This window comes from Patiria miniata, unplaced genomic scaffold, assembly GCF_015706575.1.
Source record: "Patiria miniata isolate m_02_andy unplaced genomic scaffold, ASM1570657v1 HiC_scaffold_2, whole genome shotgun sequence".
NCBI classification, from domain to species: domain Eukaryota; kingdom Metazoa; phylum Echinodermata; class Asteroidea; order Valvatida; family Asterinidae; genus Patiria; species Patiria miniata.
This window is the reverse complement of record NW_024037058.1, coordinates 19,029,135-19,055,915: the sequence shown is the minus strand read 5'-3', so window position 1 is coordinate 19,055,915 and position 26,781 is coordinate 19,029,135. Positions and strand designations below refer to the sequence as shown.

The 26,781-nt window shown below is 43.1% G+C and overlaps 1 protein-coding gene across 1 annotated transcript; it reads right to left on the bottom strand.

Moving 5' to 3' along the window:
* Positions 1-850: 850 nt before the first annotated feature.
* Positions 851-21,067, bottom strand: LOC119726784 (cadherin EGF LAG seven-pass G-type receptor 2-like). The gene is made up of 11 exons (XM_038198634.1): positions 20,912-21,067; positions 16,837-18,293; positions 15,651-15,812; positions 12,860-13,696; positions 11,712-12,305; positions 10,847-11,078; positions 10,006-10,225; positions 8,756-8,868; positions 7,640-7,854; positions 6,148-6,267; positions 851-1,065 (listed from the first exon to the last, which is right to left on the bottom strand). The coding sequence occupies exons 2-11, from the start codon at positions 18,239-18,241 to the stop codon at positions 872-874; spliced, it is 4,092 nt and encodes a 1,363-aa protein (XP_038054562.1). The 5' UTR covers positions 18,242-18,293; positions 20,912-21,067; the 3' UTR covers positions 851-871.
* Positions 21,068-26,781: the final 5,714 nt, after the last annotated feature.

Below are 26,781 nucleotides of genomic sequence, written 5' to 3'. Positions count from 1 at the left end.
ATTATTCTTTTTGAAATGAGGTAGATCCAAAAAGATGGCGCTATTTGGCTTGGTTGTTACATAGGTCATATTGTTATGGGTATTAACGACACCTGTAATGACACAATTTTCTGAGGATAAACTGCAACATCACGTTTAAAATAAGCCCTTCAACAATTTCAAAAATTAAAGATTGTATAAAAAGAAAATGTTATTTAGGCCTACTTCAGTACTTTAGATTTAAACTTATTTCAGTAAACTTAATAGATTCACATTTGTTTCCACCCTCATAATGGCGTCATTACAGCGCCCTCAAAGGTCAAATATAATGGTATGTTTGTCATAGACTGGTTCCCGCTCCCACAATATGGGGACCGGTAGCTACATGTATACGGTTCCCATTTTAAAGCCATTGATTGGATCGCATGTGCGTGTGCGCAGTATGATTTCTTTATATTTTGGAAAATGATGTTTACAGCATTACGAATGGATGACAGTTGAACACGTGGCTTTCAAAAAACTGACTCTTACCATAACCGGTAGGCAAACTCGCCACAGTGTCTGCACGAAGGCGACAAGCATTTCAACTGCATAGGTTTCAAATACAGGGTACTTTTCAGGGACCGGGAATCAGATCTAGTTGCATTATGGGATATCTTCCTTGTCCTACATGTAATTTGCATACATTATTAGGAAATCCTCCTAATGTATTCCTTAACTATTGCCCACTTGTCCCGACATTCGAAGTGCGAAGGACAATGCGGAGAGACCGGGAACCAGGATTTGCCATTCCGAATGGAAGGGCGTTTTTTTTTGGTTGGGATAAAATTTGAGTAAATACAGATAAAAAAGACCCATCCTACTCATTTCCATCATATCTTAAAAATGCTCATCACTTCTTGGGTTTGGAATTTTTGGTGACTGCGAAGTCCGTGGAGGGATGGCCGAGCCCCGCCGCGGACAGTGCCCTGACGTCGACCCGGTATCGCGTGCCTGGAGTCAATCGCTCGATCGTGAAACCTTTCTCCGACGCGCTGTTAATGAAAATTGTCCTGGTGACTGACAGTGGATCGTCGTTTTCATTCACTGTAATAAAGAGAGATGTATTAACCGTTAACAAGTGTTACTGGTACGTCTGTTAAATATTATCTCATTTCACTTTCGCATACCAATCTATTAACTAGTTTGGAATATCCCGATGATAAGCAACGAATAGCATATGTTGGTGTGCAAATATGTACCAAGCCCGCGGATTACAATATTTCGTTGATGTGCCAACGAAGTGCGTGAGTCATACAACGCCAGAGCGCCACGAGAGTTACAGGACTTTTTTTTACAAATCGTGCCCGATGAAAATTGATATATGCTTTCAGCATGTCAGCCAAAGTAAAGCCTTATTAATCTTTCTTAAGATATCAAACTGAAAAGTAGAGTATGGTCTTTCATCAACTGCAAATCTGTTTTCGAACCATGTTCATTCATGTCTCTCTCGAAGGTGGACTCAAGGGACGGTTGGATGGCTAACTACACGCCCCCCCCCCCGGCCAAAGTAATTTTTGGACCTAATTTTTGTTCCCTGTATAATGTCAATACTCAATCTTGTATATCTTGATTCATTGCTTCTTGTCCTGATCCTCTTATCAGTAGACTGCTATACGTGCTTCATTTATCCCACTTTAAAAATAAGTTGGACTTCAACCCCAACTCCCTTGCGCCCCCCTGCTCCTCCCCGCTTCTTCCCTCAAGCAATCACTGCTAGACGGTGACATGATCCCATAGACAAGGTTCAAGATCTATGGCCTTTAAGCTTAAGGCGCCATTGCCAATCAATTTCACCCAGTTCGAGTCTACAACAACCCGACTGATCCGATTGTTCCTGCGATACATCGAGAGGTCCGTTCCTAGACATCGGCTCATCGTTCATTCGTCAGTCAAAAAAAAGAAGAAGAAAGCAATGGTTTGTAATGCATTCGCATATTAATTGCTTCATTGGTACGTACAGGTCCGGAAATAAGACTGGAGGTTGGCATAGCGTCTTCAATTTAAGTCAACATTCTGGTACAATATTAGTTGGTGCCGGGGGCTATTGAGGTTGACTAAGCGAGCAATTGATAAGGAAGGGTGGGGGTTTAGCAGTCTTATTCCGCGTTGACGAATTCTGATTAGATTTTCATTTGGTGCTTAATTAATAAAGATCGAATATTTAAATCGTAACGGACAAAGCTGTTTGTCCTTTTGGTTTAATAAATCAGGTGCTTGACTTTGCATCAGAAGTATGATTTGCAAAGGGGGTCGTTTTTAGCAGCCATATACAGATTATAAAAAGAAATTCCAAACATAGCCGCATTGATGGCGAACAGCTGTCCTAGAAGGTTCATAATCTCTAAAGACACATGACCGTTTTGACCTGTTTTGCCAATTTGTTGTTATTCTTTGATGAAAAGCCACGGTGATTGAAATCTCGACCCAGATCACAAGATGCGTCGGCCTCGTCAGTCATCATGCAGTCACTCGCAAGCATCTGTAAACACTGAGTCTGTGAGCGAGCCTCATCGCTGTGTAACTGTGCGCGTGCGCTTTTGTTCGCCACACAATAATCAGTTCTATCAATCAACCAGTTTCCGATTCCAAGACGTTTCCCAATTAATGCTTAATTTAGCTCGGAAGCAGCGAACGTTTCCAGAATGCGAATGAAATGCCAGGCACGAATCTTTCCCTTGATGAGATGTGCAGCCAACCTCCTCATTTCGATATTTATTTTTGTGCTGGTCCCTGAGGGCCGCGCCAACCTAATGCCTCTTTGCAGGTATCTCACTGACCGACCGACTGACCGACCGACCGACCGATAGAAGAGGCATCGGCGTCGTCAGTCATCATGCAGTCACTCACAAGCATCTGTAAACACACACAAACTGGAATTTGCATCCTTGTGGAGACATTCCTTTGTTCTCGTGTAGGGCCTACTCTAAAGTTTTCGAGTTTGAAAGTGTAGTTTAAGAATGCTCTTATTGTAACCAGAATTCATTTCCTTGGATGAAATTTGGACTTAATATCCCTTTTCTAAACCTCTTCCATTTGCGACGAATCAACATAGCTTGGAAATTCCTAGTTTTTGAGTAAAATCCATATATCTACTTCGTGAAAATCTTGTGGAGACGTATTCATCTACAGAAATAGCCCTGTGGAGACGTATACAATAATCAGTTCTATCAATCAACCGGTTTCCGATTCCAAGACGTTTCCCCATTAATGCTTATTTAGCTCGGAAGCAGCGAACGTTTCCAGAATGCGAATGAAAAATGCCAGGCACGAATGTTTCCATTGATGGGATGTGTAGCCAACCTCCTCATTTTGATATTTATTTTTGTGCTGGTCCATCAGGGCCAGTTTAATGCCGCTTTCCACGTATCTCACTTACCGACTGACTGACTGACTGACTCCCGCAACTTCACTTGTGCCTTTATTTTTTTTTTGCAGGTTAACAGAGCCGTGGGAAGTGTGGCCTAGTGGTTAGGGTTTGTGACTCATAAATGAGGGCCATGGGTTCGAATCCAGACGCTTCACCCCCACTTGCTTCTCTTCACCCAGGAGTATAAATTGGTACCGGCATTAGCTGGGGAGTAACCTGCGATGGACTGGCATCCCATCCAGGGGGAGTAGAAATGTTCTCAATCGTTTCATGCTACTAAAACCGGAGATAAATGCCAGCCTGATGGGCCACATTGGCTCGTGACAGACTTAATAAAAAAGCCGGACAGGCATATTGTATAGGATTTAGGCTACCCCATTATGCATTGTGCACATCAGATGTATGAAAAGACTTCCAGTGAATATATTTATTCTGAACCATTTGATTGGAATAATTGTGTGCACTCTGGTACTAGTTTTACTAGCCGTTCCATGTCTTGTTTAATTACACAAACTTCAAGTGCTTGAGGTCGTTGTCCAACCATGTCGTTCAGAGCTACGACCACTACGTCTATTATCAACACGTACTCACGTTATTGTAATTACCAGAGACGTTTGGAAAAAGCTCAGGACGCCGAAAAAGGCGTGGACGCAGCCTTAGAACGTTGCAAAGATTTGAGGACGTTCATTTACATTGACTGCTATTTCATGTTCAGCCATTTGAAAGATTCAGTTCAATACATAGCTACATGTTAATTTAACGGTACTTTCTGAAGCGACACATCACGCAGTCATGGGCGACGCCAGTATTTTTTCTAGAGGGGGGAGCAAATTTTCCCGATGGATTATTTGTTTTCGAGGGTGAGCACGGACATTTTCCCCCCTCCCCACCCATTAAATTAACAATATGATTTCGCGCCTCTTCTTCTTTGGTTTCCTTTTTTCTTTGGTTTCTTTTTTTTGCTTGTGCCCCCCCCCCCCCCCCGCGACGCATATGCACGCAGTACGCTATATCCAAGAGAAGTTGTTTACCAGAGGGCCTTAACATTTGGGCTTATTTTTTTACTCTTGTGGGCCGAAAGGTTTAGATGTTTTTGACCGAAAAGGTATTTATGAATGGGTGCTTGGTAGGTATTAAACACTATATTTAAGACCGGTTGACTCGGGATGCTGGTAATTACCTGAGCGAAAGATAATAATCAGCATCCAGACTCCAACTGGTCTTAAAATAGAGTGTTTAATACCTCGCAATCACACACGTATTTCCTTTTAACCGTCCAAACTAGACATTAAATATTCATTAAACCACCTGCTGGCCTTCTTGCAATGTATCAATTTATGCTGCTCATACCCGAGTCCGGAAATGCAATTTCGTGGTAATAATGAACCTTAGCAATGCACTACTGTTACTAGGTTGGAAATGACACACTTTTAAGTGATATCACATCCTCGATCTCTTTACAATGGCTATAGTACACCAATACACACGCGGTACAATTTCAGAATCATGCAGCTCTTTTTTCTATTTCGATTTCTATGGTCTGTATTTTAGGCCAAAACAAAGTCTCCGGTTTCTGGTATCCGCGCGCGTCGCCGTAGCCATGCGCGTCGGCAAAATAAAAAGGGTTTTTTTTTCAAAACCGCCAAACTCACTGGTTTGACTGGAATCCTGCTGCTGCACAATTTAAACGTGTTTCAGATTGGGTTATGGTCGATAATAAGCTTCATGTGGCCTCTCTGGACTCCCATATATTTGCACTAATTTAGTCGGGCACCATTTGCAGTCATCAGCCGACATTTGAAGCAAAACAAATCAGGTAAAAAAAAAAAAAAGCCCACTTTTTGGGCAAGCTCCATACCAGAAACTGGAGACTTTTTGGGGCTTTAGTCTGAGGATCAGACATTTAGGGAGGCCTCTGGTTGAACGTCTGAGCATGTAAATTGTGTGCGACCCCGCGCGCCAGCCAATCGGAGTGGTCTTTAGAGGCCGTGACATCATTTCGATCAGAAATGCGGACTAAGCTGTTGATTGGTCAATTTGGACGTCATTTTTTTGTAATACAACTACAGGTTACCGAAGACCCGATAGAAGGCACCAGCTGAATGGTCAGAATCTCGAGGTCAATACGCGGTCTTATTTTGCACAATTAATCGCCGCATCTGCTCGCATATCATAGACCCTTGCTGTGCAAGGGGATATTCCATAGACTACTTGTATATGAGCAAGCTAATGGGATTATATTTTTATTACTTTAAAGTTGGACAAAGAAATTGACTAGAGCGGGATTTGAATCCTGCCGTTCCGGCGCTCTACCAACTGAGCTATCCAGCCCTATGTTGGTGGTTCCCCGCTTGGTTCGAAGAGGCGCTATAATCAAGAGCCAAAGAAATATTATTTTTATTATACATTTGAAGACACCAATAAATAATGATAACCGAGAAAAAAACACGCCACAGTGATAAATGTAAGATGAAATAAAATGAAATTAAAAATCGAAGAATATAAATTGCTCTTCTTATCGTCACAGCTGTCTGCGAATTGAGAATGGGGACCTTTTGACTGATTTTCCAATATTGGGTGACCTATTACAGCAGGTATAGCATTCAGGTCAATTGAATATTTCAAACGCCCTATATAATAATTTCATTGATTGTTATATTAAGCACGACTTTTCAAGTGTGTTCTCCCGATTTCTGGCTCGACGTGACCTAGTTTATATTCAACGTGCGCATCCCTTTAATGATTCATGACTTTCTTACCTTCAACGTAGGAGATCTTGAAGCCGGTCACCTGACCCGACTTATCTTTTGGCAGGATCCACTTGACGACCAGCGATCGAGTACGCGGACGAACTGACAGCGATCGCACAGCACGTGGAACTGCCACCAAAATAAAAAATATATAAATTAACTATTAAAAAAAGCAGGGAGTCTTTTATCAGATCGTTATCAAAGCTGTGTATCCAGTGAAGATGTACTGTACCTCCCATGGGTGCCAACATTCCATTTTTAAAGTGGAATTATTTGCGCTTTGGTTTCAATCAAACCGCGCTGCCAATAGATTGCTGGTGCAGGTGCAAGTAATACAGACACTCAAAAACCCATTATCTGACACTCCAGAAAAAAAACATAATAGCAGCAAAAGAAGGAGTAAAGAAAGTGAACGTGTGTTTCTGTGTGCCGAAGAGGCTGTATCGCCCCGGTACAGGATTTAAAATAAGTTGAGAATGTACAATGTTGAGATCGGAAACAAGAGTAATTAAAAACAATTGTGCTCTATAGAGCTCGTCCGGACGGGTAAGACGTCGGGGGAACATCAGGTCCGGGAACCAGATTAGTCGACACCTTTTTGGAGTAGAAACAAAAATATCACGTTCTGCAAGCAATTTAATGACTTAAAATTGGCAAAATGTAATTTTCGAATGGTTCCGACATGTAAATAGCGTCAATAACCTTGGATACAAGTATTCTGTTTTACCCCTAACATGGTGTCATTACAGCGCCCTCATTTGCTAAAAAAATGACATGTTATCAATGAGTTTCGTGTCCGGATTAATTGGCTTCGGCTGGAAATTGCACACGCGCCTATGGAAGCGGCTTCAGCCACTTCCCACAGACACGCGTGTTAATATCAAGTCATAGCCAAGTACGAACGCGGCTTACAGTACACTCAGCGAATCATAATCATATTTTGTTCTTAGGAACATCATTTTGTGAGACTTTCTCCACCTCTGAAATGTATGAAAACTATTGGCTTTGGGTTAATTTTATTGAAGAGTTAATTTTATTTAGGACTCTTTAAACATTTTAAACAATTTACATGCTTTTCGTGCACGGAGAGCGCTGTTGCTGTGATGTCATTTCAGGAAGATACTGTTTATGTTGATGTTTATTTTCTGTTCAAGTTTTGAACCCAAAATGTGAATACTGAAAACATTTGTGAGAAAAAGTTTGCTCATTGGCTTACTGCCATGTATTGACGAAACAACGAATCACTAAAGAAAAGAAAATTGACGACACTGAAATATCGTTTACTGATGAAACTACCTGCAACATTAAGGTTTCTGCCTGAAATAACATCACACTTTTGCTCATGTATATGGAGATTCGCTTTAGCAAAAAAAATGCACGAAAATGCCCCTTGAAAATGGCAAACCGAAAATTGCAGTTAGGGAGAAATGGGACACAAAGTTGCATTTTCAAAGATTGCATTTAATAACAAAGTTATATTGCATGGGCCCTTTAATTTCACCTTTGGCGTTGGTTGTGACAGTCTCCCTCAAGTCGTTCTTGTCACTGCATCGCGGTGTCGTGCCGACGTTCTTGAGTCTTGTCGAGAAGTCAAGGAGGGCCGAATTGAACCGAACATCATTGAGACAGCCTTCGAAGTGGGCCGAGGTCACGTGGTTGGCAGTCACAAATGGCGGGAGACCTCCGAGAAAGAGTGGCCCGTTGAGGTTCAGGAACCTGTCATGCAAAATATACGTAAGAAGTCGAAAACTTTTCTTTTGACCAATAGAGGGCGCTAATCAGATTTTCATCACAAAAAGGTTATACCATATTTCGAGGTGTAGTTTAAAGTGATAACTCATTGAATAAGCATCACCGTGTCAATTTAATCGCCACAGTGACAAATCTCCAATTTCCTGTCATTGGCATATTATGATGTTTTGTTTACTAATTAATATGTGGCTAAAGAATAAAAGGGGGGGGGTCTCAGGAGCCTAAAGTCTATTTTCAGAGAGCTGCTGAGAGCGGAAAGTCATTAAGCACCATAGTGATCGTTTTAGCCGATTTTCGGCTAACTTTGACAGATTTTTTGTTAAAAAACGAGTTTGACAGAAAATTTGACAGAATGGATTTTTTTTGCAGATTTCTGGCAGAATTCTGCAAAAATGATTTTTTGACAGAAAACCATAGCAATTTAAAAAAAAGGTAGTTTTGTTAAAAAAAAAGCTTCAATCTTTTCAAACAAACCCTTGCAAAATAGGACAGGTTGCCTTGTCTGTGTGCTGAGGTTCACTGGGAATCGGATTTCGTCGCGACGAAACCTCGTTTTGACTGAAATTTATGCAATTTCATAACACCTTTATATGATTATAGATTGTTTATAATGTAATTTGAACCTTAATTAAGGCAATATTACAACATCTGCATGTGATGTGAAGTGTTTATAGTGTATTTCGAGTAGTTCATGGGAATTTGGCAGATTTTTGAAGTGCATTTAACAAAATTTGGCCATGACCTTACGGTCACCCTGTTAAGCACAGTATTTTTATTATCGAATTATTATTATATTTTATTTAGCGAAAAAAAACAGTTTGGTGCAAAATCTTCCGCAAGGGAGATTCCAAATTCCAAAACCTACTTAGCTCGTGGAGTCTTTCTCTGTACACCAATGCCTAAGCATGAAGGGCTGGCGGATGTCACATTCCAGGCGGCAGCAGTTAACGTGCAGTTGTCTATACCCATCAGGACACTCTGAAAAGAAATCAGACTCTTGGAAGTGACACTGGACCTGGTATCATCCCTATAGAACCTCGTTCTGTTCACGTTCTGTTGCCTGTTCTAGATACTATTATCGTATGTGCTCAGAATGTCGCTCACTTGTTGTCTCGGTTCGCAATTTCACTCGCAGCACATGTTTTGCAATCTTCTCTCATCTCTTCACTGTATGTGTTCACAAGGGCGGATCCAGAACACAATGGGGGGGGGCAAAAATTACGGCGTGGGGTTCGGGGCCCGCTTTAGGCCCAGAGATTTTTGTGGATTCTAGATGCTCTGTGTTGCGATCTGACGCAATTTTGACCACTTTAAATTAATAAATGTTTTTTGAGGAAAAGATGGTGGTGTACCCATTGTCTGCCTTTATTGCGAAGTCACTAAAAAAAACAATGGATTCGGGGTTTTGTTTTTAGGGGGGGGGGGCATGGCCCCCTTTGGCCACCTCCCCCTGGATCCGCCCTTGTCTGTTCATAAGGCCAGTACTGTGAGATATTCTTCTAGCTTTCTTTCCTCGTACTGCTGCACTTTGGAACTCCGTACCTGAATCCTGTTTTCCACCAACTAAGCAACTACCAACGTAACTTGTTTCTCTTAATGCTTTCCTTTGTAGCCCGCACGTTGAGTGGCCTACTGGCGTTGTGGTGGGCGATTCCCATTTGTTATGTGTGAGAGCCGCCCCCCCCCCCCCCCCCCCGGCGTTTCATTTGGCAAACTTCGTGTCACTTTCGGCAAATATGCCGCCTTGAAAAGCTTCTCAAATCAACCAGCTTTCTTGGAGAACTGGCTTATCTGGTCAAGCTGGACCCGAAAGTCTCAGTTTAGGAAAGTCTCAATTCAGTCACTCACTCAGTCGGTCATTTAGTTAATATCTAATTCCCGAAGACGGAAACTAGAAAACAGATGTTATAGAGTGAAATCTTTGTGGAATTTTGAGTGAAAACTCGATCTCTTCGAGTGATGAAAGTGAATTTCGTCGATGAAAGTGAATTTCTCTCTAAATCGTCCTGTCCATAGTTTCAGTGGGATGGAGTTGATGTTTTACCCGAATCGAGGGAGGTTTTACTCGAATAGAGTGAATTTTTACTCTTTGGAAGTAAAAGAGGAGTGACTCACCCCTCCAGAGTGATTAATGTGGACATCGTGCCAGACCCCATCGCTGACATTCCGGGCAATGGAGGCGCTGCTACCGGCTGCACTAGCGTGCGCGTCCAGCCTGCCGGAGCGACTGAAGTGCAGACGGCCGCCAACGATCTGAAGAGCTACTGACTCGCCTCGCATCCCGCCAAGCTGGCCATTGTAGAGCAGGAGACCGTTCGATTTGAGCGTCTTGAATCTGCGAACAAAGTCGTAAAGGGAGCCTTTAAGATCCTGAAAGCTTTTTCGTCGTTTCTTACACAGGTTCTTACAGGATCTAATATATACTATACATATTGGCCTCTGTCCAGTATTTGTTTGAAAAAAAAACTTTCAAGAAACTTAATTAGGACCACCTAGGATCGTACACGATGTCACGAAAAAATGTTAAGATCTTGTCGGATTTTTCTTTCATGTGGAAATTATCAAGAAAACAAATGAAGAGTTTAGTGCCCGTGTTATTTTGACACGGATGAATCTGCCGGTTTTACATCCTTCGGCTGAAATATGGCAAAGTATTGTAATCTTGGTTTACAGGTAATTGCCTATTACTGTCAAATACTGTTGAATATGGATTTTATGTAAGCATAAAGGTCCAAGGGTCCGAACCACAAGCGGCGTAACAAAGAGGGCGACATAGGGGCGCACCCCTCCCTCCAGAAAGTGAGGGCCCAAGTTCCCCCGTTAAATTGAACCACAAAGGAACACCACTGCAGATGGCAATACGAGGACCTCAAACGAAGTTAACTTGGACAAAAATTTACATATCGATAATTTAAAAACAAGCAAAGTCCCTGGCCTTCAACGAGATGCACTTTACCGTAGTGATATGTGGAACTCCCTGGACAGCCTCCCCAACGGCATGAAAGCCAGGAAAGAGCCGTCGGTGAAACTACGCGTCGTCATTTGACAGCGTGGACCGTCGTATCTGCCCTGGTCTCGGCACAAGCAGTCTACCCATCCTGAATTGTCGACTGCGCACGATCCGTGGTGGTTGCAAACCGCTTCGGAGCAATTACCGGCTGGAAATGGAGGCTGGCAGTTCGTGTTGCCTTTTTGTAAAATCAGAATTGAGTTAATTTTTTTTTGCAAATTAAAAGTGGTCGGTTTGCCTGGGGGAATGTTTTGGTGAAGTGTCAGTGATGCGTTTTCTTGCACCCTATACACCTTACTTTTCAATTTACTCCTAGTAAATTGGTTGGCGTAGTGGTACTTTCCCCGCCTTCCACCGCTGTGACCCGGGTTCGAATCCCGCCTGGGCCAACATGTGGATTGGGTTTTCAGTCCCTACCTGATTCCGTGGGTTTTCCTCAGAATATCCTTCTGGGCTTTTCCTCCCACCTCTAAAACTGTAATTTCTTCTCGTTGTCTTCTCTCTACAGGTTTCTTCAGGCTTGCAAGCTACAGTGCCCAGGGCGCTTTTGAGGAATCCTTGGTTTCATTACCAGAAATGATTAATAATAATAGTTGACGTTTAGGTAATCTCTGATGCATCGAGTACCATCTATTAGTGTAACCGAAGTCCAATTTGTCGGGCGGGGGGTAAAGGAATCTAGTTTTATGGGGCACTCTTTAAGCACTCAACAATAAAAAAATAAAAAAATATCATGCAAGGCATTTTATTTGTACAATAGGGACATAGGCATATATATACCCCCCCCCCCCCCCCCCGCCGCTCGACATACCTGGAAATAAACACCTGCAACTGAATTGTTCTTCCTGGTATTCATCCACGACCTGTCGAACGCACTCCTCAAACTCGCTGCAGACACTGGCGCCACACAAAGGCGTCCCACAGCTCATCCTGAAGCTCACGTTGAAAGCAGTGTAGGACAATCCTAGGGCTACCTCCGTCACGACGCTGGCTTCGCCGGCGACCAGGGTGGGAACGAGACGGCACTGTGGACGCACAGGGTCGGGTATGATGTCTGCGAAACGCCGCAGTTGCTCCGACTCCAAGTAGAGCAGCGACCGAACCTCGTCCGGTGCCAAGACGGTCCCATCGCGCCGCCTGACGGCCAAGAAGGCCCTCAGGACTAGCGGGGATTCGCTCACACCAATCGGTGACCTCGCCAAGCCACCGCGAACCATGAGAGTCACAAAGTTCTCCGTCGTCTTAAAGACGCCGGTCAGGGCAGATACGAAGTCTCGATACCTTGACAAGAACGTCTCAACATCTGAACGGATGCGAAGCCGCAGCGACATGCCATGATTGAGAGATTGGTCGTCGACTGGTAATAGATACATTGTGTAGCTGCAGGTCACATTATGAAGGCCATCTTAAAATATAAATAATAAGTTCACAAATGGTTTACATGATATTGCAGAGAGACAATATTTGAGACGTCATTTTTTTTCCCCAAATGGTGTTTAAACCTAAAACTCTAAAACATTCTGTAAAATCGTGGCTCCTATAGTGTGCTGTCATTTTCAAGAAAAATGGGATTTTTCCAAAGCTGGTCGGCCGACCAGCGTTGGAGAAAACTGGCTTTTTTTCAAAAAGTGCTTCTAATTTTTCATTATTAGTTATTCCGCGTTTTCTTTGCAATTGATTACACACCTGTGAAGGGGTACAATCTTGCCAGACTGATTCTCTGACCTTACAATTCCGCAAATGTTATACATTGCTCTGTTTCATCTTAAGAGGGGTCAGGGAACCAGACTACAAGAACATGATTGGTTTTCTTGGTTTTTCCAGCATCTACAAGCCCAAATCATGAAACAAGTCATTTTAACAATATTTGCTATAACATATTAATCCTCCAAATCCATTTATTTCTTAAACTTGCTGCAAAAGCAAATGTTGTACATTCCCTTTAATAAAGAGGTTTACCTGAAACTTCGATGGCCAGTTGCTTGGCGGAAGGTGAACTATAGGTTGATGACCGTCTGTGACACGCACGGATTATTCCCGTATTTTCGTCCAAAGCAAAGCTCATACCTAACACAACAGTAGATCTATCGGATGAACTTGAAGATGCTTTTCGTCTTCCTTCGCCTCCGGCAAAATTATTGTTCTCTTCAAGAAGTCGAAACTTCAAGGAATCTCCAATGTCCTTATCTAAAGCACCTACTTTTCCTATAATATGGCAGCCCCTAAATCCAGCATGGAAGTTGTAAAATAATTCCTGAGTAGATGGCACAGTAGGCGGGTTGTCATTGAGGTCTAGGATGTGGATCACTAAACTTGCGTCGGTGAAGAGTCGACCGGACGATGCCCGGACGATTGCTTCGTACTCGGACCTCTGCTCGCGATCGAAGCGGTACAGCGTGTGCACGATTCCCGTGCCACGCTCGATCTGGAAGCGTTGGCGCGTCTGCGACGCACGCTGCTGTACGAAAGCGTACGAGACCTGCGCGTTGGGTCCCTCGTCCGCGTCCGTAGCGGTGACCTTTCCGATCGGGCCGAATGGCAGGTTGTTCTCGGTGACATTCAGGTGGATGATGGGGCTTGGGAACTTTGGCGCGTTGTCGTTGACGTCTCCCACTCGCACCAAGACCTCGACGACTGTTACAAATAAATGATCTGTCGCAATGACCTTGACGGTATACTGAGCTATCCTCTCGCGATCCAGAGACCGTCGAGTTCGGATCAGTCCGCTTCTGTGGTCGATGGAGAAGGTGTTGCTGTGGTGGCCTGACAGCATGTACATAACTGCACCGTTTGTACCTACAATGACGAAAAATTAAATGTGGGTATCGACACCAATCCAGATTGAACCCAAGGTGAGAAATCAAGGGCCATTTTTTTCGCTCGTACCCCCGCCCAACAAACAGGACGCTGGGACACGCTGATGAATTCACGCTCTGATTGGATATATTTCGCGTGACCTGTGACCTGAAGTCATCACGGCCACGACCCTGCAAGGTTTGAACGGCCGTTAAGACTGACTCATCTCTCTTTCATTCCCATTCATCAATGCTTTTTTTTTCGTTGAAAGCGTGAAAATGTAGGAAAGTCTGTAAAACTTATCTGTTTTATAAATTTTGAATTCCTGTCACACTTGTACTTGCTCAGGCTCCGTTTCGAATTCACAAAAGGTCAAATTGCATGTTATCCGACGCTCAAAATGTGTCCACATGGTCCGCAATGAAAAAGAAATCACATCCGGTATGGAATGTGTTCATTTCTATGAGAAGGTTTTCGGATAGCATTTGCGCGCATTGGCTAACTGCGGTCTTAAACAGCTGCAACAATATACTTTATACATAGGTCATGGTAAATGACCCAGTAGCCACTCCCACTTCCTTCACATGATTCTGTGAAGCTCCAACCTCGTCTCCAGTGCTTACTTTATTTCCAACCTCGTTTCCAATAGTAAGCCCTGGATAGAAAACTTTTGGCTGTATCCTGATTCGATACCGCAATTTGCTAGTAATGGATTTATATCGTGTAGTTGGTGTTGTTATTTCCAACGTGCATTACGTGTTTTCACGATTATTGTAATTATAACGTCCACGCTTTTTCAAAAATACTCCTTTCCTTTCTAAGTTGCTCATTTTAATATGAAATGTGATACTGCATATTGTCAGGATAAGATTGTAACACTTTAACTTGAAAAACAATCGTGTTTTCGTAACTCACAGCGTGACCAATTGATGCTGTTTTTACCCCAGACACCGCATACAAAAAAAACCCCGCTAATGTAACGCACATGCAGGCACCAGACTATTCCTCATTTGCATATGTGTGCAAAGATTTTGCTCTTGCAAATGATCCAATACCAGGGTGAGAGAGCGGGTAATGGTGGGCGCGCACAGCTCGACACCCTTGGGACGAGGTTGGTGAAGCTCATCAGCGTGCCCCAGCGCCCTGTTTGTAGGGCGGGGGATATATGAGCGAAGGCCAATTCTATGAAGCTGCTCCGCAGAAAATTCTTGGCAAATGTTTGTGCTCAGCGAAAATTGGCAGAGTACCAGTTGACAATATTTTTGCGTGACATGGGATTTACGCTGGTAACCTACTTTTGCTATTAAATAAAATCTCATCCGTGCTTAAGTTAGCAGAATTCTGTGCTTAGCAGCTCAATGATTTTGACTCCCGGATCTCTAGAATGTCGTTCAAGAGTAAAACGAAATCAGTGAAAGAAAAAAAAAATCGAGATTGAAATGAATCAACTGCCCATATTTGTATTACTGGTGAATCATGTTTCATAATATTATTTAGGCTACTGTTCGTTCTATAACAGCTTAAAGTTACGATTATGTTAGTTTTCCAACTTCCTCCTGTTACAACTGATAATGTAGTAACCAACGGTTAACGTATCAACAACCGATAATGCCACACACATTGACCCATACTGTATCACTAACCCAACAAAAATTGACCGATAGTGTAGTAGATGTTACTACAATATCGGTCAATTTTTGTTACATTATCGGTTGGGACCAATAATGTAACAACAATTGACTGAAAGTATAGTACATTTTACTACATTATCGGATTTTTTTTTTTTTTGTGTTACATTATCGGTGAGTTATACAGTATCGGTCAATTTTAGTGACATTATGGCTGGATACGTTATCCGTTGCTTACTACAATACCAGTTGTAACACCTCATCTATACTATAGTTTATACAAACCCCCCAAAATTCAAGGTAACCACATTGCTACAAATTCCCACCTGAATCTTTGTCGGTTGCAGTCACGTGCAGTACGCGGCTCATTGGGTGCGCGTCCTCGTCTATGACAGCTTCGTATCCGGGCTTCTCAAACAACGGACGATTGTCGTTCACATCCAAGACAGTAACTTGGAGTTGCGCTACAGCACTTCTTGGCGGCATCCCTGCACATCAGTGGGAAAATAATACAATTCAAAACGAGCATTATCCAGTTTCATGGAGGTTTTTTTACCATAGAGAGTTAGGCAGCAACAAGCTAACAAGCCAAAAAAGCAATTCATCGATCATCGTATACTTGCGAATGGCTAGCTGATTATTGCTTTAAAGCTACGTTATTTGCACCTATCCAAGCAGAATCTGACGGAATAACCGTGAACAGCATAATTGGTTTAAAGATAGTAATTGGACTACACTCCCTGTAAAATTATTCGTTCTGTCAAGCTTTCGTTCTGAAAAAAAAATGAAAGAAGGCCATTTCCAACGATGCGTCTAAAGAAGACGCATTCTTGGAAATTTCCGTTAGTAGTTCATTTATTTAATTCGGCGAAGCGCGCGCGGTTGCTATAATTCGTCGGTTCAGAGCGCGACATCGCGTAGCTGCAATCGGCTGAATGAGAACGTGTCCCGGTTGCTAAATTCGGGCGCAATTCAAAACATGACTGGGCAACATTTGATTTGAAATCAAGATCCTAGAATACTGATTTTCTCGGAATATACAGCAAACCCTAAGCTAAAACTTCATCAGGTTAGTTGTTAAGCTCCCTTATTTAGATTTTGAGCACTTTATGTAGCTTCAATCGGGAAAAAAAATGCACAAATGAAAAATGATGTACCCTACCTTTAATTAAGAGCACATACAGGCGCCTGCTGATTGGTCAGTTTCTCGAGTTCATACGCAGTCTAGTTGCATAATTAATCACCAAATCTGTTTACGTATCATAGACCATGGTCGGCTCCGCCAGGGACATGGACTACATAATATTGGGCCCTGTTATGATATTGAGCTAATTATTTTTGTCCACTCCGGAAGGCTTTCTCACAATGTTTTTTCACGTTAGTGCCCTCTTTTGGTTCCTCTCTCAAACAAATAGCTCAATATTAAACCCGTACATACCATATGGTTATTGCAAGCAGAAAGGTTAACATAAATAGCGGACGCAACAAAATTGAATGAAATGTTTTGTCTACCTTGATCTGTTGCAGTCAACTCAATCATGTACGCGCCTTTCGTCTCCCGGTCCAACTCCCCAACAACGAAAACTACTCCAGTCACCGGGTGAACGGCGAAGTCCTCCCAGCCGTCCTCATCATCCGCCCCGCTGGAGATGCTGTACGTGATGTTGCCAGCTCCTCCCTGGTCCCAGTCCAACGCCTGCACCGTACGGAGAATCGTACCCAGGGGACCATACTCGTAGACCTCGCTGTAATAAACATCCTCGTAGAAAACTGGCGAGTACAAATTTGGCGGGATGGTAGGACTCGTGAGCGGGGGGATGGAAGTTTCTTTTGGAGCGGTTGAGGTGAATGGACGAAGAGTTGACTCAAATTCTGTGGGATTGATGGTGTCTGTATGGCTCGTCGATACCAGATCAGAATCGATACCGGGTGTTGTGGTGATTGTGGCGTCGATACCAGCAGTAGTTTCCAATCGGTCGGTAGGCAGGACAATTTCTGTTGTGGGAGCGGTATCGATACTGAATGTGTTTTCAAGTTCGAGTGGCGTACTAGCTGTTGTTGGTTTGGACATCATTCTTCCAGGCTTTTTAGGCCTTGTTGTGGTACCGATTCCAAAAGTGATTTCAATGTCGTTTAGGTTTTCAATGTCTGTGGATGCAGCGGTATCGATACCGGTTGTGCTTTCAAATTTACTAGGGAAATCGGTTGTTGGTCTCGAAGTGCCAACTGTCGTTGTAGTGATAACGTTAAGTTTAACTGTTGTGGTTTCGATACTAGCTGTGGTTTTGAGGCGCGGATTGTCGATGTCGATTTTGGGAGTGGTATCGATACTGGTTGTGAAAGGAATATCAGTTGGCTGTTTGGAGGTACTGCCAGTCTTTGTAGGAACGACGTAGGGTTTAATGGATGTATCATCGATTACAGGTCTTTGAAGATCCTCTATATCAATCTCTAACGTGACGTCGACGTCAGTACCACTATCGACACTGGCGGCCGTTGTCGGTGTATCGATTCCAGTAGTTCTTTGTGAATTGCTTGTGGTTTCGGTAGGTGAGGCGACATCGACTTCGGTACCGGTATCGATACTGGTAGATGTATCAATGTCCATGGTATCGACAGTGTTGTAGTTACCGCTGACGACATTTTCAACTGTTTTGGTATCGATACCGTCAGTGCTCTCGATATTTGATGTGGTGTCGAGGACGACAGTTGTAGGGAGGGTACTATGAGCAGTGGCACCGACATTTGTGGACTGAGGCTTTTCGATATCGAAATCGGTACCTGAAGGGACTGCAGTTGTGTTTGAAATTGTTTGGTGAGGAGGCCCAATAGTGCAGGGGACGTAGTGCGCATGTGCGAAATGCAGAGACGCAACAAGAAGGATGAGACACCTTGACCGGCTCTTGCACGTCTTCATGATGATCGGTGAATGTAATCCACTGTTGTCCTACGGTGCATTACCGTTTGACCTGTCATTGAAATGAAGGGGAACAATTCATCAGTCACTTTCAGTAGTTTACTGGCTTAGCACATTTTCATCGGCCTAAGTTACTCTCCATCCATAGTCAACCTTAAATGGGTTTCGGGTAATAAAAAAAGTAAAGGTAAAGGGGACGAGCCTGTGTTCACAGGAACGGAGTGCCTGTGCCATCTGTCATCTGTCTAGCGATTGGGCTAGACCTATCCGTGTAATGCTGCTGTGGGGGATTGCCACACCTCCTCCACAGCGAGTCTGTTACCTTCCCATCCCATCTCATCCCAGCAGTGAATACTGCCGGTACCCATTTAAAACCTGGGTTGAGAGGAGTAATTGAAGTAAAGCGCCTCACTCAAGGGCACAACACGCATGGCCACAGCGGGGCTCGAATACACACGATCATGAATCCTGTGCTCCATCGCTAGACCACTCGTCCAAAATTCTTTCTAAAATGCAGCAGTTATATCAAACTTTGCTTGAGAAAGGCCTATTTGAATGGACGAGAACAGCATTTAGTAGATGACTCTTTCCAGGCACGGATCCAGGGGGGGGGGGGTTTCTCCCCCCCAAAAAAAAAATCCATAGAAATTCCTCAAAAACATTCGAACCCCCCCCCCCCCCCGCCCGCTCCGACACCCAATTTTTTTTATTCTAGTAATAATGTCCGCCTTGCATCAAGAGCTACAATCCCGGCCAAAATGGTTGGGTCACTTCATGAGCCTGCCATGCCACGGTCACCCATGTTGTTCTCTCCAGCTGATGGGGCACACACCGCGCAATGAGAGACAATATTGAACGGGGCCCGGGGCCCGGGGCCCGGGGGTTGGGGGCCCAGATGGAGGATCATGGGGCACACACCGCGCAATGAGAGACCATTGAACGGGGCCCGGGGCCGGGGGGCGTATTTTTTTTTCCTAGGAGGGTTAGGGGCAATGTCATGAATAATTCAGTTTTTCCTTTGAATCATTGCAAGACTCAGGTTCTCGTTCTATTTTCCCCTTAATTTAAAATTATCTCAGTGATAAATTTGGAGAAGAAAAATAGCTGATGAAAATGAGCAGCGACGACGTGGATTCGAACCAGGGATCTTTGTATCCATAGCTAATCTCGCTATCCACTAGGCTACTGTGTGGTAGCTCGACGACAACCGTTCTTTAAAATGCTTTAATGTATTGTAACTAGTTGAGTAACTAACAACAATGCTGTTGATGTCATTGTCCGTTCTCATGGATAAACATGAATTATTCATGACATTGCCCCTAACCCTCCTAGGAATAAAAAGTACGCGGCCGGGGTTAGGGCCCCAGATGGAGGATCATGGAGCACGCACCGCGCAATGAGAGACAACATTGAACGGGGCTCGGGGCTGGGGGTTGGGGGCCCAGCGAGATTTGGCCAGGATTGTAGCTTGGGGGTATGTACATTATTCTGTGATATAGTGTTAATAATCGTCGGATTTTAACAGCGCCCCCATTGAAAGTATGGTACGAGAATTTCTTAACTGTTTCGGTTTATTTCAGTTTTTTCAAAAGATGGCTAAACCGACCCGACCCGACCCGAAAATGTAAATGCAAAACCAAAACCGACCCGACTCGACTGAAAAGATGGACAAACCGACCCGACCTGACCCAAAGTCGGTTTCGGCTCGGGTCGGTTTCGGTTTCAGGTCGTGTTTGCACATCATTTTTTCACGGCCCGTGAAACTGATCGACTGCTATTGACAAGGAGCATCTGCTTTTTTCAATTTAACTATTCAACAAAACATTATCATTGCGTTCCAAGAGTACGATACTAATTTAATCTCTGAAAAGGGGGTAGACAGTGGCATATACGTTACAGCGGGGAGGGGGAGCAACCTGTCTCACCTGTGTCCCCCTCCCCCTCCCTCCCCGGAGACAGGTTGCAAATATTAGTGTGGTTTTTTTTTGGGGGGGGTTAGGAAATAAAAGCGCCAGCTCCTCACAATTTCCCACAATTAATCATGATTAGAACAAAATAAAGTGCTCGGCTTTTTTGTTTAGCTGATAACTTCGGATGGATGACGAACAGTATTTATAGTAATTTAATTACTCTTTTTCACAGCACCGAAAGTGATCAACTGTGACAAACTGATCAGAATCATGTGCTTTTCTCACCAAACGTATTCAACCAAATATATTCAATATTATCATTGCATTCCAAGAGTACAACTATGAGAGATTACTTCAACCTCTTGGGGGAGGGAGGTGGGGAGAGAGTGGCATTATACATCTGGAGGCAACGTGCCTCTCCTGTTTCCAACCCCCCCCCCCCGCCCCCCCCCCCCGTAACCTTTGGGTTTTTGTTGCTTATTTGCTCCTTTTAACCGCCATTAGTCGTGATAGCCTCCGCACTGAATCACTGTTTTGAACGAAAAAGGGCCCGGCTTTTTCTTAAAAATCCACCCATCACTTTACCCCCCGCTGGACCCCAAACCTGGATACGCTTCAAAAGAAAGACAACGTAAGATTTTAACAGTTTTCTTGGCGCGCACTGCGCCTGGTGACGTGTGTTAATTCTGAAACGCAAAACATTTCGCCATAATCAATTACATTATGTCTGACTGCACATGTGATCTAAACTTTGACTCACCATTCAAATCGTCTCGCAGTTGGCTGCATTCAACCCCAAAACAGAACTTGCTTCCGTACGACGAAAGTCCTCAATAGAGATGTTGCAGGTAGAAGTTTGGCAGGGACACAATTTCGAGAGCTCAAGCTGCGGCAGACAAAACTAGCTCTGCGTGCAGTGTCTGGGATTGAATCATTTAAAGACAATATCCTTTAGATTGAATCCTGTGTGTGCTACACCGGGTTTTGGCAGGAGTCCACGACTAGACGTGACAGAGGGCTCTTGTTTGACCTTGCACCAAAAGGTTGAGGAGAAAACAATTTCCACAATTTGTGGGGACAGCTGTTCCCGTCGTGTGTTGCCATAACTCTTCTCCCAAGTTGACGGAGTTTCGGTCCCCTTGTGACACAGCGTGATTTGGTAATCTTGAAGTCAACAAGGCTGTCGGCGTTTTGATTTAGTACATCCGGGATCATGAACCAACAAAAACCTAGTTTCAAGTTGATAAACTTAATTGTACCACAAATATAAGGTGATACTACGACAAGCACTCATTTTGTAACCTCTATAGGCATTGCGGAGCGATCACACTCGAAACACGTCGCCGCGTATGAAAGTTAAAACTCACTCTATTCGAGTGAAACTAAACAAAATCTGGAGTACATATTTTTTATACAAGGAGTCAGTTCAAGCACGAAATTATGTGATTTCTTTCTGACATTGATGATGTTGCATATTTTCATAAGACACTTCTCCTTTGTCCCCCTAACACTCCTCTTTGCATTCGTAACCAGGGAGGGATTATTCCGCTACCCCTAACACCTCCTAACAACTCCATAATCGATCCACCCTCGATCCTCCACACTCCTCCCCGAATACCCTACAGTCATTTTCAGATATTCATAACAGCTGTAGGCCTACAGGAAAATCAACAACTGGACGATCCATTCCTTCAGTTGTTCCTGACCCTTCTCCATGATATAGTAGCCGTACACGTGATGCAATTAAGTCACGCCCCTCGGTAGGTCGGGATGAAGTACCTCCGTGCCGCCGTCGACTCCCGCAGGCAGAGGACCGTGATTGTGACACGTCATCCTCTTGTCCACCGCTTCATTCTTCTCGTTATCTGCGGCACTGCAACATCAACTTCAACTGCAGCCATTTCATCTTTGGGAACATATTTCGGAAAATAAAGTAGACCTATTACAGTAAACTCCTATATTCTCTTCAGTGGCGTATGGGGTGCAATTTACATGGAGGGGGTGGTTTATATGGGCCTCATTTTTGGAGGGGAAACTCAACGCATATAGGGGGCACATGTTTGCCCCGGGCCTGGTCGTTTTATCTCATAAAGTTGATTCCATCAAATAGATCGGCGGCGGGTCTAGCTTTCAGGAACCGGGGGTGGGGTCGGGTTGATATAAAGGCGGCCGGGATGAGGTTGTGGCGTGTCGAAGGCACGCCCTATTATAATTATGGAGTCCGGGGGCATGACCCCGAAAATTTTTGATATCTACGATCCTTTTCCTCTATTCTAAGAGAATATATGTGGGAACTTTAGCATTCTATTTTATAGGTTTGGCCCCATTTTGCTGGTATCATAAACATGAGTCAGGTGCTGCCCATGGGGAGGGGGGTAGGGGGGTTGCAAATGGACGCAGGTAGCAGGGCGTGCCTTCGAAAACCCTTAGAATCAACTTCCCCCTTACATCAACCATCACCTTAATCTGTTTCCTGAAAGGTATCCGCCCCTGTCCGTACATAATTCAACACTGCCCTGAAAAACTCTAAATGAAACCTGTTGCTATGACTGTCATGGGCGGCGTTCCCAGGTGAACTATAAGGGGTGCATGTCCTCCACATACTTGTTGGCCGGGGGACGCCTATGGCGATATCCACCTTCTCAATAAAGTTTCTCGGTTCGTAATGTTTGTACTTTATTTTTCCAAAAGGGTGTTTATAGCTCCAAGATAGCTCGTATACAGTCTCCATCGTCGTCGCCAGTCAGGCCTCATAGTTCGAGAATTTGGCGTAAAACGTAGACTATATGCACATGTGCACACAGGTTTAAAAAGCGTCCCTTACTGCAGATGGTGTCTATCCCAGGACATCCCACGAGCACGTCCCTCACCAAAAAAAAACAAAAATCGCCCCACTTTTCAACTTTCCCGAACTGCCGGTTCCCGGTCCGCCTGTTGACAACAAATCGACGCACCTGCTGACTGCTTTCGAAGAGTACAACCTTGACACTCAGTAGGCCTAATTGAATTGACGCGTTCCCTTGGTAGCAGTTAGTTTAACAATACCTCCAGGAGATGCTTCCATAGTCACGTGGACATTCTCCTCAGTCAGTCAAATTATTGTTAGTCAAGTAGGCCTTGACTTGAAAAGGAAGTTATATTTTGCCTTCAAATTCCATTATTTTGATTTACAATTTGTATCACTCAAATTCTATGGAAATCTATATAAAGTCGCTTATGCTTTATTTTTAATTTTAATTTCCACACAATGTAAATCTTTACAAGTATAAAAAAAATGTGTATTATAATTACTAATTAATAACGTAGCACTGTAGCCTAATTCGTCGTAGTTTCTGAAAATTCGGCAGGTTCTACGTAATTTGGAGATTGGAATGCAAATTCGGGGTCGGTGGGTTTAGGCCTATATTGTATGTTTACTATATAGGTTTATATAGGGTTGCGCCATGCATTAATTACAGATCTTGTGAGATTCTGCCGGTCGTCAGCATACTGCAAGGAGTTGAGTTTTCCCCGATTCTCTTCAGAACCTCAGCACTCGAAAAAGACATTCATTACAAGTCATGTTGCATATTACATGCATATTGCTGTCTTCAACACGCACACCTTCAACTCTTATTTAATTCAATTAAAGCGTTGGGGTTTTTTTTCCATTTTGAAAGTGGCAAGCTGAAACGTTACGGTCAGAACCCTTTTCAGTCTTTGGACTGTCCCTTTAAAACAATAATGTACTCTTCTCTTCTTCGTTTAAAATGGTCGTTGAACACAGCAAATATATTCTCAAGTGTTTCTAAGACGGACTTAAAATGGACCAATGTCAAATTTGGGTCGGTCGTCCATACAACCCCCGGCGGCTTCCAAGATGCTAGCTAGTGGTGCGGGCCAGTAAATCGGTCCGAAATTGCCTACGCCTGCCAAATCTCGTTTTGCATGCTCTCAAAATCTTCAGTATTTGAGCATATTGTGGGAAATGAACTTAAGGGTTTGTAAAAAAAAAAAAATAAGGGTGGAAGCCGTGCACAGGACCGTGAGCTTGTATTTATCATCTTCGGATGGAAATTTCTCCCAAAAATCATTAGATTACCCCAAAAATTGAAAAGAAAAGAAAAGATGATGAAATAAGCTTTAATTTGATGTACATCTTGAACACGTTGGAGAGTTGTGAGTATTTTTCCTGAATTTCTGAAGTGGGGGCATTTATCATTGAGATCAATGGAAATTTATTTACTGGTCTGCAGCCCTAGGGGCCTGGCCCATCCGCCACACATTCGCTCCCACCAACGCCACAAATACACAGGTTTAGAATGAACAAAACGAAGCACAAATGTCACGCAGGAACAACATTCATTTATTATTCTCACATGCATCCATGAGGCACGACCGGAGAGAAACAGTAATTACTTTGTATAAGGCACTTGCAGTTCGTCCCTGTGGGGAGTTTCTTATTTCCAACACATGATGGGGAAAAAAATGGACATACCTTTGTGCATCACACGGTACACCCTGCACTAAAACAGGTTTTAGGTGGGTTTTTTTAAGAGTATAAATGGACAACATTTGCAAACCTTACAAATATGACACCGCTAAAAATTGTTAAGAAATATCCTACTTAATTGCAAGCAAATGATAGGATCAAGTATTCTGTGAAATGGTCGCGGGTAGTAGGCCTGTATGCCATTATTTTTGAGAAAAGAGAAATTGTCATCATTATTTTCCTCGCGATGGCCGAAACCATTGCGAGAAAAAAAAAACTTTTTTCAAATACTGCCCGAAATTGACCAATTCGAGTTTAGTTTTAGTCTGCTAGTCTGTGATTTAGATTTTTTTTGTCTGGGTGACAAAGACGGGATCGCACCGCAAGAGGGAGCAAGTCAAAACTCATACATCTTGGAAGGGTGTGCTTCGAGCGGAAACCTCGCTTTGCGTCGAGAAAAACAAGGATGCATTTTCATGCACACTTTTCTCTAAAAGTATGATGTCGACTGAGCTGAAATTCGACAGGTTAGCTTTTTAGGAACCTGGTTCAGATTGATTGTAAATGATGTCCATTACCTTTGAATTAAGTAACAATGGAAGTACAAACTACTATTCAAGCATAACAGAAGAACGAAGATGTGACGTCAGATAAAAGATATGACGTCAGATAAAAGGGGTCTGTTCCTTTACAGTCCATATTTGACCTTGTCATGCTTTGGGTGTTTTTTTTATTTCAACGAGCGTAGATTGGATTGTTTATGTACGTAAATAAGGATTAAAAACAATGCAAGGTACCCAACTTCATTAGTGTTCGAGCAGAAACAAAGTGCGAATGGTAAATCTCAGATGGTGAATACAGAATGCTGGTTTCCTTATAAGTTTGTCCAGGCATTATTCCTGCGTATATTAATGATGCACTAAAATCTTTCTAGCATTTAATGCATGCTGTGTTTTGGTAGGCAACATAATATTCTGAGTAGCTAAAATTAAAGAATGAATAATGTTAAATATCATAACAGCCGATGAAACAAAACAGCATATATGTTGTTACGATGAGTTTAATTTGTCAAAGAGTAAAAAATGGAGTAAAACAGTCGAAGGTAACATAAACAGTCCCTGAAAGGGAGCGTGACATGCTCTTTTGTATGGAACAAGTAGCTTTAGATTCAAATTCATGCTAATAATATCCAAAGATTAATTTAGGGGGGCCCAAAAAATTGTCTAGTCCCCCCCAAAAAAACAATCCCCCAAAAATTCCAATACAAAAAAAATGCACTAGCAAAAGGTAAGAATGTGACGTACATGCGAACGGTGCCCCCCCCCCCCCCCAACAAAAAAGAAATTCATGAGAAGGGGGTATTTGTACAGTCAATAATGTTAGCCTGATTGTAGGATTTTATCTATGATACGAGCCCCCCCCCCCCCCCCCCCCCCCCCCCCCCCCCCCCCCCCCCCCCCCCCCCCCCCCCCCCCCCCGCCTATTGATTTTTCGGAGGCCTAAGTGTCCGGAGAAAATAACCGGTCTACATTTCAGCACGCCTCCCTGAAAAAAAATCTGGATCCACGTACCTGCCAGGTACCCACAAAAAAAATATTGGCTCTAGAACCGCACCTGGGTATAGGTTTAGAAACAACGAGTCTTTAAGTGTTGAAATCTTATTTTGGATGTCACATTAATGAGTTAAAAAAACAAAATTTATCTGAGTATATCAATATTAAGGCTTACATCAGAAACAAAGATCACTCGTTGTACGCTGTTTCTAAATCTCAAAGCAGCATGCATTCTGCATAATGACGGCTTTATACTAAGCAATTACAAGTACAGGGTGACCCCAAAACACAACCCTAAAACATTTGCCTTTTAAACAAAAAAAGGATCTGTAAAGTTTTATGTTTTGGGTGTCAGATTAAAGCTGAGAGCTTTTTCTTTCAAATACTGAAAAAAAATCATATAAATAACAGTTAAGGTTGCTGATAAAATGTCAATTATATAAAAGTAGTAATTTTTCATCCTGATTCACAAGTACTTCAAACAGTGAAACATTTTACTGTAAGCCTACTGTGCAATTATCCTTCATTTGTGCAATTTTTAAAATATTTTGACATATTTATGATGCTGAAAAGGTTTAAAATGGGACTAAAAAGAATGAGATACCT

Excerpts from the sequence above, each read along its gene's own strand:
- LOC119726784 (XM_038198634.1), bottom strand. The coding sequence starts at position 18,241 with ATGAAGACGTGCAAGAGCCGGTCAAGGTGTCTCATCCTTCTTGTTGCG. Across the intron at positions 13,697-15,650 it reads TGCAACCGACAAAGATTCAG|GTACAAACGGTGCAGTTATG; the intron begins GTGGGAATTTGT and ends TCGTCATTGTAG. Across the intron at positions 8,869-10,005 it reads ACATTAATCACTCTGGAGGG|AGTGTCCTGATGGGTATAGA; the intron begins GTGAGTCACTCC and ends ATTTCTTTTCAG.